Source organism: Ictalurus furcatus, chromosome 22, assembly GCF_023375685.1.
Source record: "Ictalurus furcatus strain D&B chromosome 22, Billie_1.0, whole genome shotgun sequence".
In the NCBI taxonomy this organism is placed as follows: Eukaryota; Metazoa; Chordata; class Actinopteri; order Siluriformes; family Ictaluridae; genus Ictalurus; species Ictalurus furcatus.
In genome coordinates, this window is record NC_071276.1 from 16,390,731 (window position 1) to 16,408,526 (window position 17,796).

Below are 17,796 nucleotides of genomic sequence, written 5' to 3' on the forward strand. Positions count from 1 at the left end.
CAAAGCGGAGGCGCACCAAACAAGAAAGTTACCAGAACAATTAGCAATAAATAAATAAATAAAATAAGGAAGAAGAAAACAACAGGAAATAAAATTGATAACCACCAAATCCTTGTTTTGGAGAACCAAAATTTGTGTTTCTTATGTCTAGTGGTGAAGGAGATTTGAGGATGTATCAATAGTAAGGACCTGGCATCGAAAACGCACAAAAGACACAAAAGGAGCTAAAAAGTGGAACCAAACAAATTACTTCAAGATGGCAAAGTTGCTGAGAGACTCACAGACGCAAGGGTGCAAACACACACACACACACACACACACACACACACACACACACAATGCCTGGCATCTGCTTCCAGTTTGACAGCACTATTCATCCATCTTCTAGACAACTCTCTCCCTGCAACACTAATTGGCATTGCAAGACGAGACTGGGAAATGCTTCTTTGGCACCACCCGTTTCTCACCCTCCAACTGTTCGCTTCATCAAACCAGTTTTACCGCTATCTGTTTATTCTCAGAGTTAGCCATCAAAGCCCATCAGCAGGACGTGAACCGTAGCTAGCAGCAGTAGACACAAATCAGTCTATTGTGTTCGTTGTGATATCAGGATTATTGACTGAAGTCGCATATACTCGGTGAGCCAAAGTAATTCTGCAATTCCGCATCCCGGGTTTCATGCATCTGTCTTTCAAGAAGCTACAGTGTTACTCTGTATATCTAATTCAACATCAGGGTCTCAATCCATCAAGGCTAATCAAATCTTCCAAACTGAACCACACAGTCCATACTGATGAAACCAGAAAAAGCACATCCTATCTTATAAAAACATGGACATATTGTGATGTGCTTTCATGCGTGTGTTTAGTGCTGAACTGTCAGACTGTTCCATTATCGTCACCATGGGCTTCATTTGGCTGTAACAAGGCACCAACTGTGGCATCAGCTGTGGATATGGTGTTCAGAGGAGATCTACACGTGTGTTCTGTCTCCTTCCCTGAGGAAAATGACCTCAGCTGAGCAACTTCTAATGAACGCTCGTTAAAACAAGACACATCCTGAACACCACATTGAATGATAAAAGAAATGGTAGAAATGTGCTTTGGTGTTTCACTTCTTATTCAATGTGGTGTGTAGCTGAACCATGCCGGTGTTTAAGGTTCGGCCGGTGCTGGTACTTCCGCCTTGCTTATTGTTTAATCCTTGTTTATTGTTTAGTGTGAGCATTTTTGTTACTTCTGCCTTATAGTTTATTCACCCTCATAGGGCGGCTGTTGCTCAGGTGGTAGTGCAGATTGTCTACTAATCATAGGGTTGGCGGTTCGATTCCCAGCCCATGACTCCACATGCTGAAGTGTCCTTGGGCAAGACACTGAACCCCAAGTTGCTCCCGATGGCAAGTTAACGCCTCGCATGGCAGCTCTGCTACCGAATGGGTGAATGAGACACAGTGTAAAGTGCTATATAAGTGTGGTATTTATGCTTTAGTGTGAGTATTTTTCTTACTTCCACCTTTTTTCCTTAGTGTGAGTATTGTTGTTATTACTGCCTTGTTTATTATTTAGTGTGAGCATTTTTGTTACTCCTACCTTCCAGTTTATTGCTTAGAGAGTATTTTACTGTTACTTTTGCCTTGTTTATCGTTTGGTGTGAGCATTTTTGTTACTTCTGCTTTCTTGTGTATTGTTTAGAGAGTATTATTGGTACTTCCGCCTTGTTTGTTTAGTGTGAGTATTTTTTGTTGCTTCTGCCTCATTCAGTGAGTATTTCAGGTACTTCTACTTCTTTTATTAATTGAGTATATCTGCTTGATTTATCATTTAGTGTGAGTATTTTTGGTATGTCTGACTTGTGTTTTTTTCCGTTAGAGTGAGTATTTTTGTTACTTCTGCCTCATTTAGTGTGAGTATTTTTGGTATGTCTGCCTTGTTTATCTGGTAGAGCGAGTATTTTTGTTAATTCTTGTTTATTGTTTAGAGAGTATTATTGTTACTTCTGCCTCATTTGTTTAGTGTGAGTATTTTTGTTCTTCTGCCTCGTTTGTTTAATGTGAGTATTTTTGTTCTTCTGCCTCGTTTGTTTAGTGTGAGTATTTTTGTTCTTCTGCCTCGTTTGTTTAGTGTGAGTATTTTTGTTCTTCTGCCTCGTTTGTTTAGTGTGAGTATTTTTGTTCTTCTGTCTCGTTTGTTTCGTGTGAGTATTTTTTGTTATTTCTGCCTCATTTATGGTTTAGTGAGTATTTCAGGTACTTCTGCCTCGTTTATTAATTGAGTATATGTACCTGATTTAGTGTGAGTATTTTTGGTATGTCTGACTTGTTTATAGTTTAGAGTGAGTATTGTGTATTGTTGTTACTTCTGTCTTGGCTATCATTTAGCATGAGTATTTTGTTACTTATTCCTTATTTATTTTTTAATCTGAGTATGCTCACTACTCCCACCTTGCATCAGCTATTTTAAAATATAGGAGGTTCTGAGCTATGGAAGTTAATATAAATTGAGTGATGCACAGGACAGATGTGATTGACTAAGGTGAGACAGGTTGAAAGTAATGGAACAACACACTGGAACATCATTTTATAAAGCCAAAGCCATTGTTTTATTCTCACACAATAACTGATACTGAAGTTAAAGAGAGCTAGTATACTGTACCAGTTTAATAATGAAGAGATGGACTCCAGATTGATGTTGATGTGTTTTTAAAAGCAGATGTTGACTCTTGCATTGGAAAAAATGGATTTGACCCCTGCCATATTTAGTTTGTATTTGCACTCATATCACTAGAATCCAGGCAGTGGTGTAGCAACAAGTCCTAATGACAATTCTGTCCTATCTGCCACATTTTCATATCCAAACATGCAGCTATTCCCTAAAGGAAAGCATATAACAGGTCATCCGTCACGCCACGCTGACCTTAAAGAAGCACTGAGGCTCCAGGGCTCAGTGGTGTTTGGTCATATTGACCAGTTCCATCTAACCTCCATCTGCCATTCTCACATCTTTACCCACTACCCCTACTGTGTGACAGATTAACAGTGGACCCTCACTCCTGTCCAGACCATATTGATGTTGCTATCACAGTGCCATATATTCAACCCACTCATGTGCACACACCATTCTGTTACGCACACAAATATACCAAAGATATATATATATATATATACTGTGTACTACTCTCCCTATTACGCACTATGTTACATTCGCTTTCCTTCTTCCTCTTTATCTCTTGCTTACACAGAGAGAGAGAGTGAGTGAGTGAGCGAGAGCGAGAGAGAGCGAGAGAGTGAGAGAGAGTGAGAGAGAGAGAATACAAAACTCAGGCAACCTACAAGCCACAGATTAAATCCTTCACCCCTCTGTAGCTGCAGTTTGACAGCTTTCGGGTCTTTGGTTGTCAGTTATCCTAATGCAGGGTGAAATATGTGATGGTATCATGGATTATTATGTCCGGTAGGGTTCAAAAGTCTACTGTTAAACAAAAAATTGTCTTCATTTCAGATGTTATTAAATCTAATACAAAATTCTGACTCAGTTGCTACACTATATGGCCAAATGTTTGTGAACACTCGACCATCATAACTATATGTGGGTCTTCCCCAAACTGTTGCCGCAAAGTTGGAAGCACACAATTGTATAGGATGTCTTTGTATACTGTAGCATTACAATTTCCCTTCACTGGAACTAAGAGGCCCAACCCTGCTCCAGCATGACAATGCCCCTGTGCACAAAGCAAGTGTGGGTGTGATGCTCAGGTGGCCGCGAACTTTTGGCCATATAGTGTAGGAAATCCATGTATGAAGTTAAACTGTACCCAAGTATAAAGTTCTTGAATATTTTCAAGATCCATAATTTTTTGTCAGTATCAGCCCGACATTGATCCTGGATATTGGATTGGTGCCATCTCTAATCTTTACATGATTGTGATTCATTGTGATTCAAATGAAACATTCCAAATTTGACTTTGCACATATGTTGCACAAAAATGACAGAATTACTTACTTGAAATTATTGTTAAAAGTCACATGATAAAAAAAAAAAAAAAGTAACGTCTCCTTGGTATGAATGCAGTTCTCATGTGTATGCTGACTTTTGCATACAACGCTGCGCTCTATCGCGACTTCCTTCATTAAAACAATAGCTCAAGGGTTTTAATGATTAGTTTTTATTAGTGAAGAATAATCTAACATTGTTTACAAATATCATTTGAAATATAGCGTGTACTCGAATAAGCTGAATGAGCAGGAATAAAGCTGGAGTGAAGGAATAAGCCTGGAAAGAAAACAAACACCTGGAACCCCTGATGTGATCACAGAAAGGCGGAGTAACGTTTTATCTTCTATCTCCTTCTTTGTGTTCTAGAGTAGGGATTTTTTTTGTCTGTCACTTTCCAAATCCGTCTTCACGCTGTCTCTCTCAACCGAAGCAGCACGTACAGTAGTGTGAAAACTGAGCAAGTGATAACAGACGGACATGTGTGCAACATGCAGGAAGCTTCAGCGGCACTGCTGCCATACTCAACAACTCCATTAATTAGAGCATACCCCCAACATGCTCACACACACACACACACACACACACACACACACACACACACACCATCCCCTGGCACCAGATACCCAGCCAACCCAGAGTTAACCATCCCCCAGCCTAAACACACAGAGAACCCACCACACACACACACACACACACACAAAGAGCCAAATTTCTCATTACTGATTCAAGAAACGTGCAATGGGGACTTTTGAGTGTTTGATGCGATTGACCCAGATCTTCATGCGTGAGTGAATGAATGAGAGAGGGAGAGATAGAGAGAACGGAGAGCGCGTCTGACAGAGAGGGACTGATAAAGGGGGCGAGAGACGGCATAGGGAGGATAGTGAGGAGCTTCATAAAGAGAGTAATTTGAAACACAGCTGGGTGTCTGTGTGCAAAAGGCCATGTAGATTCGGTGCGGGTCAGCGTGTCGAGTGTACACTGAGACAGGCCTTTCATAGGCTCCAAAGGAAAGAACAGTCTTATCTACAGACTACCTCGCTCTCTTCCACTCTTACCTCTTCCATTATCTCCCTTTTTCTGTCCTCTTCCTGCCTACCGTCCGTCTCGTAGGTCCCACACATGCACTGTAATCCTCCTTTTATTGTGTGAGGAGAGGAGAACTTGGCCTTAAAATGTCTTTGAGGCTTACTGGAAACACCGAAGGCACCACCAAAGGCACCACCAAAGGCACCTTAACTGCTTCTGTGGGCAAATTTTTATATCTTGGTGGATAGGAGAGGAATGTCTGACAGTTTTGACCTTGTGGGGATAAACAAGGTCAAGTACAAATTCTGTAGCTTTTATTTTAGCTTTAAAAAAAAAAAAGAGCCAAAAGGTTTACTATTGGTTATTAAAGTTAAGGTTAGGATGATGATTATGTCAGTGGAAGGTCCTCATAAGCATAGGCAAACGTGTGTGTGTGTGTGTGTGTGTGTGTGTGTATGTGCTCACACATACTATGTTCCTGCCTTCTAGGCAGATAAAAAGGCTTTATAATGTGAGCCACTTTGTATTTAATCCACAATTACATTCCATTACAAGCCCTATCAGTGCAGTTGTGTTTGCCTCAGACATTTTCATACTCCTTAGCTTTTAATTCTGCGCTGTTTACACCAACCACACAAACTTATTTATCCATTACGAAACACATTTCCACTAGTCCATCATAGGCGCTGTAGCATCATAAGCCACAGTCACATTTGTAATATGCAGTTCGAATCTCTCAGCCAGAAGATGAGAATGAGAAAACGTCAGAAAAGAGTAGTCTAGCATTAGCTCGAATTCTGTTTCAGAGCAAGCTAGATAACTTGACAATCATAAAAATACAGCAAACAATTACATGAACAATAGATACTTTATACCAACGAATCCAGGCTCTCAGCTAACTGCTTGCCTTTGGTTTAATGGATGTTGTCCATTACAAGAGGAGAAATAAATAAATGTAGTAAAAATGTGTGTGTGTGTGTCCGTGACCATGTAACATACTGTTAAGGTCACTGAACCCTGAAATCAGAACGGAGTCACTCCAAAAGCAGAGAAGTCAGCAGAAGTGTGGTTAAGGAAGAAAAGCAAAAGTAAGTGTGTGTGTGTGTGTGTGTGTGTGTGTGTCAGCAAGAGAGCAGTCAGTGAGCTTCTTTTGCAGTGAGTAGTGGTATTTAGGGAAGAGGATTAAACTACACAGTGTGAGATGGTAGAGTGTGTATCAGAGATACACTCTGTGTTCTCGGTGCGGGGAGAGGGTGTGTATGTGTCATAACACGTCTGTTGGTGTCTGATAAAGACACCCACATCGCTCATCGCTAAGCTTTTTCAAATCACCTACACTTTGTACAATAAAAGCTACATTTACAATAATATAGGTTTATTTAAATTGGGAGTCCATTTAGAAAATCAATAAATTCACCAAACAAAACCTGAAAAATCTGCATACAGCTTTAAGATATGAAATAAATTCAGCATCAGCATGATCTGCACTGGAGTTTTTGGATCTTTATTTAGTATTAGGTGCATGCAGAGGTTCAATACAGCCTTAGGTCCGTCAGTTGTTGTTTTTTTTGGGGGGGGGGGGGGGTTTGTGAGAAAAGGAGGGAGGAGTGATGAGAGGACAGGCAGTGCAACAGTGAGAACACATTTACTCTGAGCTTCTGAACATGGAAGTGTGTGTGTGTCGTTATGTGCATCTGTTCAGTGCTCCAAATAGTCACGTGTGTATCTGTATCTGTCCTGAGGGATCCCAGTCCGACTCCCAGTTTATGTCCTAATGCCTGAGTACAATTCATTTTATGGACGATTACATTATGCAATAATTAGCTGAGTTTGTCCCCCACCCCCTCCCCAGTTTGGGAAGGGTAAAGACTATGGCTGCATCCACATTAATCTGGAGAGATCTGAAAACTGCATTTTCCTTTTAAAATGCTCTCTCTCTACACTGCCTTTCTCAAACATTTTCCAAAACTTGCTCGGCCAGACTGAAACATCTGAAAACGCTTACATCCCTAAACCACGCATGTGTAAAAATGCAAGAAGCTTTATAAAAAGTGGCATTAATCTTTACAACGCTATCATCCTGGATACCAGGCACAACAACTGCAGTACAACGTCGTACACCGTCTTATTTGTTTTGAGCTGAATGGGTCACATGACTGCATCACATGATTAAAAATACATCATTTTTGAATATCTCCGCTTTCTCAAATTTATCCTGTTGGGAGAGCGTTTTTGAAAAAAGCTCTGTTTTCACTGGACAAAAACACCGTCTCAGTGTGGACAGAAGGCCAAACATAAGAAGGCCAAAGATGCGTTTTCAGATTTATCTGGATTTATGTAATGTAACACATACTTTCTCTGAAACACATGAAGTCAGCCAAGTGCATTTTGTCAAACTGCTGCTCACGCTGCTTCACAGGGTAGAGGAAAGTGCTATCCGCCCTCTTCCACATACTTGAGCTCACAGACACCCACGATTGGCTAGTTTTGCTCTGATTGACAGGACAGAGAGATTAATGACACCCCTCCAGTGACCACTACTGGGCCCGGATGGCAGTGTCATCATAGGGATGCGTCATAGGGACCCTAACTCTTGCATCTTTTCATACAACATTGTATATGTAACACTACGCTGATTGCTTTCTTACTGAGCTCCTACTGTGTTCCTAGATGTGTAGGTGAAGACTGCTGTGGTTCATTAGTATGCTGAGTGTGAAATGAATTACGTGTTAATAACACAAGTGGAGTTCAAAATAACTACTGTACTCACACATTATCAATGCAAATAGCAGGAACAGCACCCTGTTGATGTAAAAATAAAAGCTTAAACCAGATATTTTGGATTTGAAATTGTTCCTGTGTTGGCTGTGGTGTAAGGATATGTGCTATCAGTACTACACATTTAAGTGCATTTAAGTGGGGGCAGTGGTGGATCAGTGCTTAAAGGCTCTGGGTTACTGATCAGAAGGTCAGGAGGTCAAGCCCCAGCACTGCCACTGTTGGGCCCTTGGGCAAGGCCCTTAACCCTCAATTGCTCAGTTGTATAAATGAGACAAATGTAAGTTGTTCTGGATAAGGGCGTGTGCCAAAATGCCATTAAAAAAAAGGGTTTCAAGTATATAGTTCATTGTATGCCATTATAGACAAAATAGCGACCAGTTCCCACAGTTTTCTTGCACATGATATTTGACCTGTTTAGCCAAACAAACCTTGTAACAGAGCATTTAGTCCAAACAAGGACTCCAACACCATCTTGAGATGGTCTAGCCTAAACAAACTCACAAGAACCTCGATAAGACAAATTGATCAACCCTCTCTAAATGAGCACACTTGTGTTTCTGACAGATTCTGCCTTCTGTGCAGCATCAGGGACAGTATGGTGACTGCATGCACCAGTGATACCCTTAACTTTGTAAGACACATTGTTTTTCTTTTCAAACTCCTTGGTGAATTGAAGTGCTAAAAGTGACTTGAGTGGAGAAAGAAAAAAAAAACTTATCTGCCACATTTCTTTTCAAGGGTCATTTACCAAAGAAGCTGAGCTCACTTCCATCTGTAACCCATGGAACTCATTCAGCATAATTAAGGCTTTAAATACAATTACAGAGTCAGCAGTGTGTAATGAAGTCTGGGTAATTGTTTTGTCACAGTGGAGATGTGATGTTTCTGTTGTTTGGAGACAATCTCACGACCTGAGTGAAGGTAATAGAAAGAGTTTTTCGATGAAGAGCTGGAGGAGGCATTATGTGAATGTGTCTGTGTGCTAGAGACAAAAAGAGAATGAAAGAAGCGATCACAGTACACAGGTACAGGTACAACTTTCCATGTGCCAATGCGAAGGCAAAAACACATTACTGTAGACTGTTTATATTCCCCTTTTCTTATTACCTGCTATCTTTTATAATGGCAGTTAAGCAGTAAGTAAGCCACCTGTTTTCCAGACCTGCCATAAAATGGAGAACATGGGGGTCGAGGTACGCTCAAGTGCTTAACAGCAGCAGATCAGAAACATTCAGACTTTCAAAACTATATCACTATCCGTCTCCAGTTCTCGCCCACCACCAGAGAAGAAATCTATTAGTAGATGTCCAAAATGTAGGTATTTTATAGATTCAATTCTTTCAGACTACAGGGGTTTTCATTCATTTCATTACTTTAACCCATTCCCCAGAATGACATCTGCAGAAGGATTCTAACTGTAGCTTCCTAAAAAGGGTTTTCTTTAAAAGCAAAACCAATTTAGAACTTCTAAAGAGAGACAAACACCCTGAGAGACAAACCAAGGAACCTATTATGATGCCTGATGTAACCTTTATTATTATTATTAGTAGTAGTAGTAGTAGTAGTAGTAGAAGTAGAAGTAGTAGTATTTGGACAGAACAAGATTTGAGTATCCTCACTTGCACTTATGCAGGGTCATCACACCAAATGTTCTTTGAAGCATACTACATGTGCCTCATATCATGTTGTGCTTGATCATTATATGCACATAAAATGTAGGCTACCTGTGCTAGGAACTCAAATCCTTTGAAATATCATCTATATTTTGTTGTTTTGTGTTTTAAAATTTCTCAATGCTTGTTTTCGGGTTTGCTCTCTGCAGCAGATGATAGAAAAGAATGTCTCTGCATACTGAAGACGAAGCGTGAAAACTCTTTACCCACAGGATATAATATGTCAATATACTGTACGACATGTACTCTACATTACATGGGGCTATTTCTACTGGTACTTTTAGAGAAGGAATAGGAAACATGGTGTAATTTTTCCACATACTGATGTAAGGGTTTGGATGAAACTAAAATCCCAGAGTCATCAATAATTATTACATTACCCCACCTCCCCACGTAAAACTACTGCAGTCTGAATAGAGCTTTAGTGTAGAAATATTGTACAAGCCAGTGGTTCCAAAATGCAGTCTTGAAGACGACAGCCTCTTCACTAATTTTTTAGTGCACTAATTTTGAAGGTTTTGTCCTTTTGTTTTTTATCAGAACAGTGTAGAATATCCAGTGTATTCACGAAACCCTACAATGCAATGCAGTAGGCTAGTTTCAAGATGATAAGTACAGTGATAGGAAATAAGTATTCAGGCACTTTTCCAGGTGTTTATTTAATATACCTTCAGTGCATACTCTATATCCACTTCACATTTACATATGTAATGTCTTTTGACTTTATACTTAAATATGAGCTAAAAAGTATGTATTCATAACCATAAACAAATATAGCTTCTTTTTTTTTTTTTAAGGAAATTGACAGGGATGAAAGTATTCCAACAGTATATATCTGAAAGAAAAATTGGTGAAGGAGCTTCCTAATGTAATCAGGGACGATATTATTAAGCAACAATCGAATGGAAAAAAGCTACAGAGCCGTTAAGACCTTAAACATCCCTGTCAGTACAAGTAGTCAGATAATATGCAGGTGGAAAGTTCATGGAACGACAACTAATCAACCCTGGACAGGTGCACCATGCAGGATTTCACAACATACTCAGACTCATGATAAGGAAGGTAAGAGAGAAGCCAGCAGTCACTCGAAAGGAGTTGCAGGACGACCTGAAAGCAGCAGGAACAACAGGTCGACACAGAACCAAAAGCAATGAACTGCACCACAGTCAGTTCTAATATGCATTTAGATGAAGCAGAGCACCACATCATTTGGGCACTCACAGTACGTATTGCATTGCATTGTGGGATTGAATGAACAAATTAGGCCTTCAACACTAATATAAGGCATCCATGATGTCCTTTGAATTTTGTAAGGAAATGATTAGAAATTATGAAATGAGTCAGTAGTGAGGGTGAGGGTGCACTAATTTTCAATGTGGGGTTTACCAGTGACACCAGTGAATCAACACTAGCTAAAAACACAATTATGCAACATGACAAGTTAAAAAAAAGAGACTTATTAAATGGTTCTTTTCATAAGTCATTTCCCCCAAAGAAAACAAATCCATATGCAGTGGGTTAAGTTTCACTTCTGCTGTTCCAGCTTTTTATACTCACAGCACAGCACATTTACAAACAGTATAATTATAAGCTTCGGATTTGACTCAGTATGTCATTACATTAAATAATGAATCAGTGTATTCCTGTGTAGTGGGTTAATTTACCACTACTTTTTGTTTCTACTGTTGATTTCTACTTTTTATTTTCTTCTCTTGAAAAACTTTAGTAAGCTCACCACAATGACACATCTTGCCTCCCTCCGTGTTGGACATTTTATTTCTCGTTCTCATATTTTGTCACTCAGGCCAGCTGTATTTTGGACTTTATGTAATCAAGTAATAAATATGAATGAATTTTGATGAACTTTGTATGAATAGTAATGTATAGCGGGCAGTGTCAGGCAAAATAGGCGTTGTTGGAGAGGCACCATACAAAAATGTAGTAAATATTTTGGCATTAAGCAAGATATTCAAAATAAACCTAATAATGTTTCATATCCACTCAGGAATAATATAAAAATGCCTGAAAATATTAAGATATAGCACCTTTAAGTACTAATAATGAAAGGCCTGTGTCACAGCAGTATACGAGTCAAGTATGAGAACAGTAGGAAAAGGGACAATTAAAATAAACAAAGCAACTTTGTGAAAACTTTTGGTTCGTTATTCATGCTTGTGGATCGATTTGCCTCTCACTTTAAAAGAAGTGCTCAAAAACTAACGATTCGTTCCGCAATTACCCGTCGCTGCTATCATTAAAAGCTGTTATTAAACCACTGAAGTCTACAAAACTCTTTGGGAAAAACTGCTCAGGAGTGCAAATGGACGTTAATATCCCAAACTGTGACTACGTATGGCAGACTAGAGTGTGATATTTCAGTATAACAGCTGTCAAATTGTCATCCTAAGAACCACTTTGTCTCCGGGGAATGAAGTGAGAGACATTATGGACACTCTGTCCATAATGGCGGAGTTGATGACGCTTGTAGCGCTAAATGATGATGGGGAAGAGGCTTCATACTCGAGTGCTACATGATTGGCTGACAGAGTGGCGCGCGGGAGGCCAAGAGGCCTACACACCAGCTCCCAGCGGAGCAATTAAGTCAGGAACAGCAGCGCTTGTTTACAAGGCCTTACTGCTCCAGACCAGAGAGCGAGCAAATTAATAACCACAACTCAACAGGGAGGCAAGTGTACACTAAGACCAACCCCATCAGGCCTTCAGCGACGTGGCCAGCCTAAACCTGAGTCCAGAAAGAGACAAGAAATTCACTGAAAATCATACAGCTTGAACAACATGCTTAATCATAGCCTTCAGCAATCTTAGCAGTATTAAACATTAGTTTTTCCTTCAGCTTGATTACCTTTTTATATATTATAAATATTTTGCAGCTCCTAAATGTTTCCACTTTATCATAACTAGACCTATTTCAGATGTGGAGAGGGACGTGCCTAGCTCCAGCCCACAGGTTCCCATACCCTGTTCTTAGAGAACCCACTGTCCTGTACACATTAGTGGTTTCTCTGCTCAGACACACCCATTTCAATTCAGGAAGGGCTGTTGTTGTGTTGAGAGCAGGGAAAACACTAGAATCTGTAAGATAAGGGGTACTCCAGGACCAGTGATAGGAACCTGTGCTCAGATCTATTTATGTGTTAATTACATACTGGTTTTACAACTCGTGACTTATTGAGAGTGATGCAATATATCCTGCAGTAATATTCATGCACATTTGATGTTTGCCAAATATGAGAGAGTCCTCAGACTGAAGCCTGGCTTATTTGCCTGCGGATGGTCTTGTGCTGCCAAGGAGAGAGAGAGAGAGAGAGAGAGAGAGAGAGAGAGCGCAATTAGTAGCATTGTGCAAAGTTAACAAAGTGCAGGTGAATATGTAAAAGAACAATCAAAATTATTCAACCCCCAGTGCAAACCCCTACATTGTCAAAATGTACAGACTTTCAGCTGTTCACAATGAACAAATCAAACAAAAGCAGTTGAAATAGTTCAACACAACAAATGCTTCACATGGTTTCCCCAAATTCAACTGAAAATGCAACTTCCTTTCTCCAGTTTCAAAATTATTCAACCCCTGAACAGAATCAAAACAACTTAACGACATAAATGATCAAAGGCCCATACAAATCCCTGTGTATGATCTTTTAATATTAAAACAGTAACTTCTTAGAACAGTGCATTAACATAACCCTATTGTTTATGTTACTGCTGGAACTACTTTCCAAGCCATTTGTTGTCAAATGAATGCACAACTTCTGACCAATCAGAATCAAGAATTCAACCGCGCTGTGTATTAATACAAATGGCATGTACAGGTCGGTGACTGATTAATATAAGAGCATGGTTACAGGAGTTAGATGTAGTTCTGTGAGCGTCCGCTAGACGGCGACATACGCACAACATTTCACTAAAGCGCCTGCAATCCACCACCTTGAGAAGAAGATTAATGACCACGCGTTGAATTTATTAGATTGTTAGACCTCTAAATCACTCAGCTCTACTACACATATAGGACTACAGTTAAGCTCAAGTTGTTGATTGATGATGAGTGGTAAATGATGAAGCAACAAAATATCACATAAAATACAACCCCAATTTCAAAAAATTTGGGATGCTGTGTAAAATGTAAATAAAAACAGAATGCAGTGATTTGCAAATCTCATAAACCCATATGCTACTCATAATAGAACATAGAAAACATATCAAATGTTTAAACTGAGTAAATGTACCGTTTTAAGGGGGGAAATAAGGTAATTTTGAATTCAATGGCCGCAACACTTCTCAGAAAAGTTGGGACAGGGCAACAAAAGCCTGGAAAAGTAAGTGTTACTAAAAAGAAACAGCTGGAGGTTAATTGGCAACAGGTTAGTAACATGATTGGGTATAAAAAGAGAATGTTAGAGAGGCAGAGTCTTTCAGAAGTAAAGATGGGAAGAGGTTCATCAATCTGCAAAACACTGCGTCTACAATTTGTGGAACAATTTCAGAATAATGTTGTTCATCGTAATGATGTTCATCATCTACAGTACATAATATCATCAGAAAATTCAGAGAATCTGGAGAAATCTCTGTGCACCAGGGACAAGGGTGAACATCAATATTGCATGCCGGTGATCTTCGGGCCCTCAGGCGGCACTGCATTAAAAACAGGTAGGATTCTGTAATGGAAATCACTGCATGGGCTCAGAAACACCTCCAGAACTTATTGTCTGTGAACACAGCTCTCCGTGCCATCCACAAATGCTGGTTAAAGCTCTTTCATGCAAAGAAGAAGCCATATGTGAACATGATCCAGAAACCCCACCGTCTTCTCTGAGCCAAAGCTCATTTAAAATGGACCGAGGCAAATTGGAAAACTGTTCTTTGGTCAGACAAATACTGCCTGCGTCTCTGATGGTATGGGTGTGCATTAGTGCCTATAGAATGGGCAGCTTGCACATCTGGAAAGGCACCATCAATGCTGAAATGTATAAACAGGTTTTAGAGCAACATATGCTTCCATCCAGATTCCATCCCATCTTTACTTCTGAGAGACTCTGCCTCTCTAAGATACTCTTTTTATACCCAATCATGTTATTGATCTGTTGCCAATGAACCTAATTAGTTGAAAAATGTTCCTCCAACTGTTTCTTTTTAGTAACACTTACTTTTCTAGCCTTTTGTTGATCCAGTCCCAACTTTTTTGAGATGTGTTGCAGCCATGAAATTCAAAATTACCTTTTTTTAAAAAAAAAAAAAAAAAGTTGTACATTTCCTCAGTTTAACATTTGATATGTTTTCTGTGTTCTATTGTGAATAGCATCTGGGTTTATGAGATTTGCAAATCATCGCATTCGGTTTTGCTTACATTTATTTACATTTTACACAGTGTCCCAACTTTTTTGGAATCGGGGTTGTACCTCACTTGTTGCCTGAAAATGTTTGTTTTGAAATGTTTTCCTTTATGGCTCTTGAATTATCTGTGTGGTCTTGTCATTGTCTACTATAAAATTACTTTTGGTTACCTAAAATAGCCTTCACCAAAATTAACCTTTCTTTGCATTGTTTTGAAATAATGATGTTTTATTTGTGTAGAGCTTTTTAACAGTTTGAACAGAGTAAAACCAAATTAGCTATAAAAGGAAAAAAAAAAAGTTTAATTTAAAGGAAATCACATTGTTTAAAAAAATATTTTTATACCTATTCATTGAGAAACTATGGTCTGAAGGATGTTATTCCACTTATACCATAGCAATTTGATAATGATTACAAATTGAATGTATAACTAACACCATGTTGAGCTTTTTAACTGTTAATAGTTACATTTAATATTGTGGAACATTCACGATGTTTGAGAACCTCTTCCTCAATAAATAGGTATAAAAATATTTTTTTAAATGCTATTTCCTTTAAATTGACTATTTCACTTTTTTTCTTTTATTGCCCATTTGTTTAACTCATTTTTATAGTGTTGGAAACTGTTAAACGGCTCTATACAATAATAATAATAATTATTATTATTATTATTATTATTACAAAATAATGCAAAGAAAGATTTTGTGTATCTACTGTATACAGTTATAAGTATTGTTTCAACATGAATGTTTAATTTGTTGCTTTTTTAATAACATTTTATAATTCTATTAATTTCTTATAACAAAATTATATATTTTTATTTCTTTGAAATCACCTTTTTTTTAAATATTTAAAGAATTTTATTTATTTAAAACACAGATTTGATATTGCATTGAACAACAAAATAGCATCCTATTAAACTACGATTAATCTCCATGCAAGCCTCGAGACCTCAAATATTTTCCTGTATATTTTTCTCTACAGAAAACTGGAGTAAAGATCTGAAGCAGTGGCAATCGACAGCTGTTGTGTATCAGCGTGTGTGTGCCCACCTGCCGTGTGTGTCCTCCTTCCCACTGCTGTGTGTTTGTGTTTGTGTCTACTTGCTACCCTTGACCTGACTGAAGTGTCACCATGTTCTGGACGCTTCTCCTGGCACTGATCCTATTGCTGGTGCTCCAGGCCCAGTTATATGTTTGCCTGCGGGAGCTCAGATCCTCCACTGTCTCTGTGATCACAGTGAACCCGAATGAGACCACCAACAGCAGCACCTCACGACGCTTACCAGGTGCCATCATCATCGGAGTACGCAAGGGAGGCACCAGAGCCCTGCTGGAGATGCTCAACCTTCATCCAGATGTGGAGGTGGCCAAGGCTGAAGTGCACTACTTCAACTTGGATGAAAACTTCCACAAGGGTATGGACTGGTATCGTGCTCAGATGCCTCTCACTCTTGCTGCGCAGGTGACCGTGGAAAAGACTCCAGGTTATTTCACAGCACCTATGGTTCCAGCCAGAATGTGGTCAATGAATCCAGCAGTGAAGCTTCTTCTGATCGTCCGAGACCCAGCTGAGAGGCTCGTGTCAGACTACACACAGGTCCTGCACAACCGCATCCAGCAGAACAAACCATACCAACCTCTGGAGGAACTGCTCCTACGCCGAGGACACATCAACCCCAACTACAAGGCCCTCCAGAGAAGCCTTTACCACCAACACCTGGCCAGGTGGCTGGCGCTTTTCCCCAGGGAGCAGATCCATATTGTTGATGGAGAGGCGTTAATCCGGGACCCATTCCCAGAACTTCAAAAAGCAGAAAAATTCCTGGAACTTCCACCGCGGATAATGCCAGATAACTTCTACTTCAACACCACTAAAGGGTTTTACTGCCTGCTTTCTGCAGGACATGACAAGTGCCTGGATGAATCAAAAGGAAGACCACATGCACCCCTCAGCAACGAGGCTTTCCAAAAGCTCTGTCGATTCCTCAGATTGCCCAATCAGATCTTTTTTAGGATGACGGGCCAGACTTTTCACTGGTGCTGATAAAAAGTTTACACTAGATTTTAAGACTGTAGACTAAATCTGCCATGAAATATCCTGTCTAGTCAGAACTCTACACATTATTTGATATTTGACTGAGATTTGATTAACATCTGGGTTTATTCCAACCAAGTCCAAGAACTGAGCTGAAAAAGTAAAATAACAAGAGCACAAATGTGGAAAACAGACGGTATCTCTGGCGCAAAGGTTCCTCCTGGTGTTGGTTATGCAGAACTGCAACAAACCTGATCTTGAAATTCAGGGGTATGGATTAATGGACTCCGGCTGTAGATAAGGGATTACTAATCTTATCCACGGATTATCTGCTTGGTTTTAATGAACCCTGCAGCTGCACCGGCACTTTGTAGATATGATTGGTGAGCCCTGCTGTAGACTAATCGTATGTTTAAAATGTTAATACGTGTACATAAAAAACAGCTGCTGAGACATATGGGTAATATGGAAGTACTCACATTACCAGTAAGACAAACATTATGTAGCTTATACTTTCTGTGCATTTTGTGTACTTTACAAAGGTTTGTACAAGTGTATGATTGAGCACTGTAATCATTCTAGTAATTAGTTGGATTTTCATCCTTGACATTTGTTAAATTAATCTATACTTGAATGTTTTGTCTGCCATTTTGAATAAGTTTCTATTTTTAAAGGCTCTTTAAAAAGAAAGTTCTGTGTGTATGCAGTTTTTGCTCAATACGTGAATGTACAAACGTGCAAAATCATGGTTTAGGATCAAAATGAATGCCATACACACTCATACTCAGTAATATCATTTAATATAACTCAGTTCCTCTTGAAAGATAATTGTTTTTCCAAACCAAATGGCCATGATTTCTTTCCAAGTGAGAAGAGAAATTCAGTTTCCTCCACTGCCACCACAGCAAAGAAGACCAGTTGATAGAAAATACCCA

General features: G+C 39.3%; 1 protein-coding gene across 1 annotated transcript in view; it reads left to right on the plus strand.

Moving 5' to 3' along the window:
- hs3st1l2 (heparan sulfate (glucosamine) 3-O-sulfotransferase 1-like 2) overlaps positions 1-17,558 on the plus strand; it is a 28,184-nt gene extending 10,626 nt beyond the window's left edge. The window contains exon 2 of the mRNA XM_053610155.1: positions 15,809-17,558. Coding sequence (XP_053466130.1) covers positions 15,959-16,870 — 912 coding nt within the window. The 5' untranslated portion in view covers positions 15,809-15,958 and the 3' untranslated portion in view covers positions 16,871-17,558. The remainder of the gene's footprint in view (positions 1-15,808) is intronic.
- Positions 17,559-17,796: the final 238 nt, after the last annotated feature.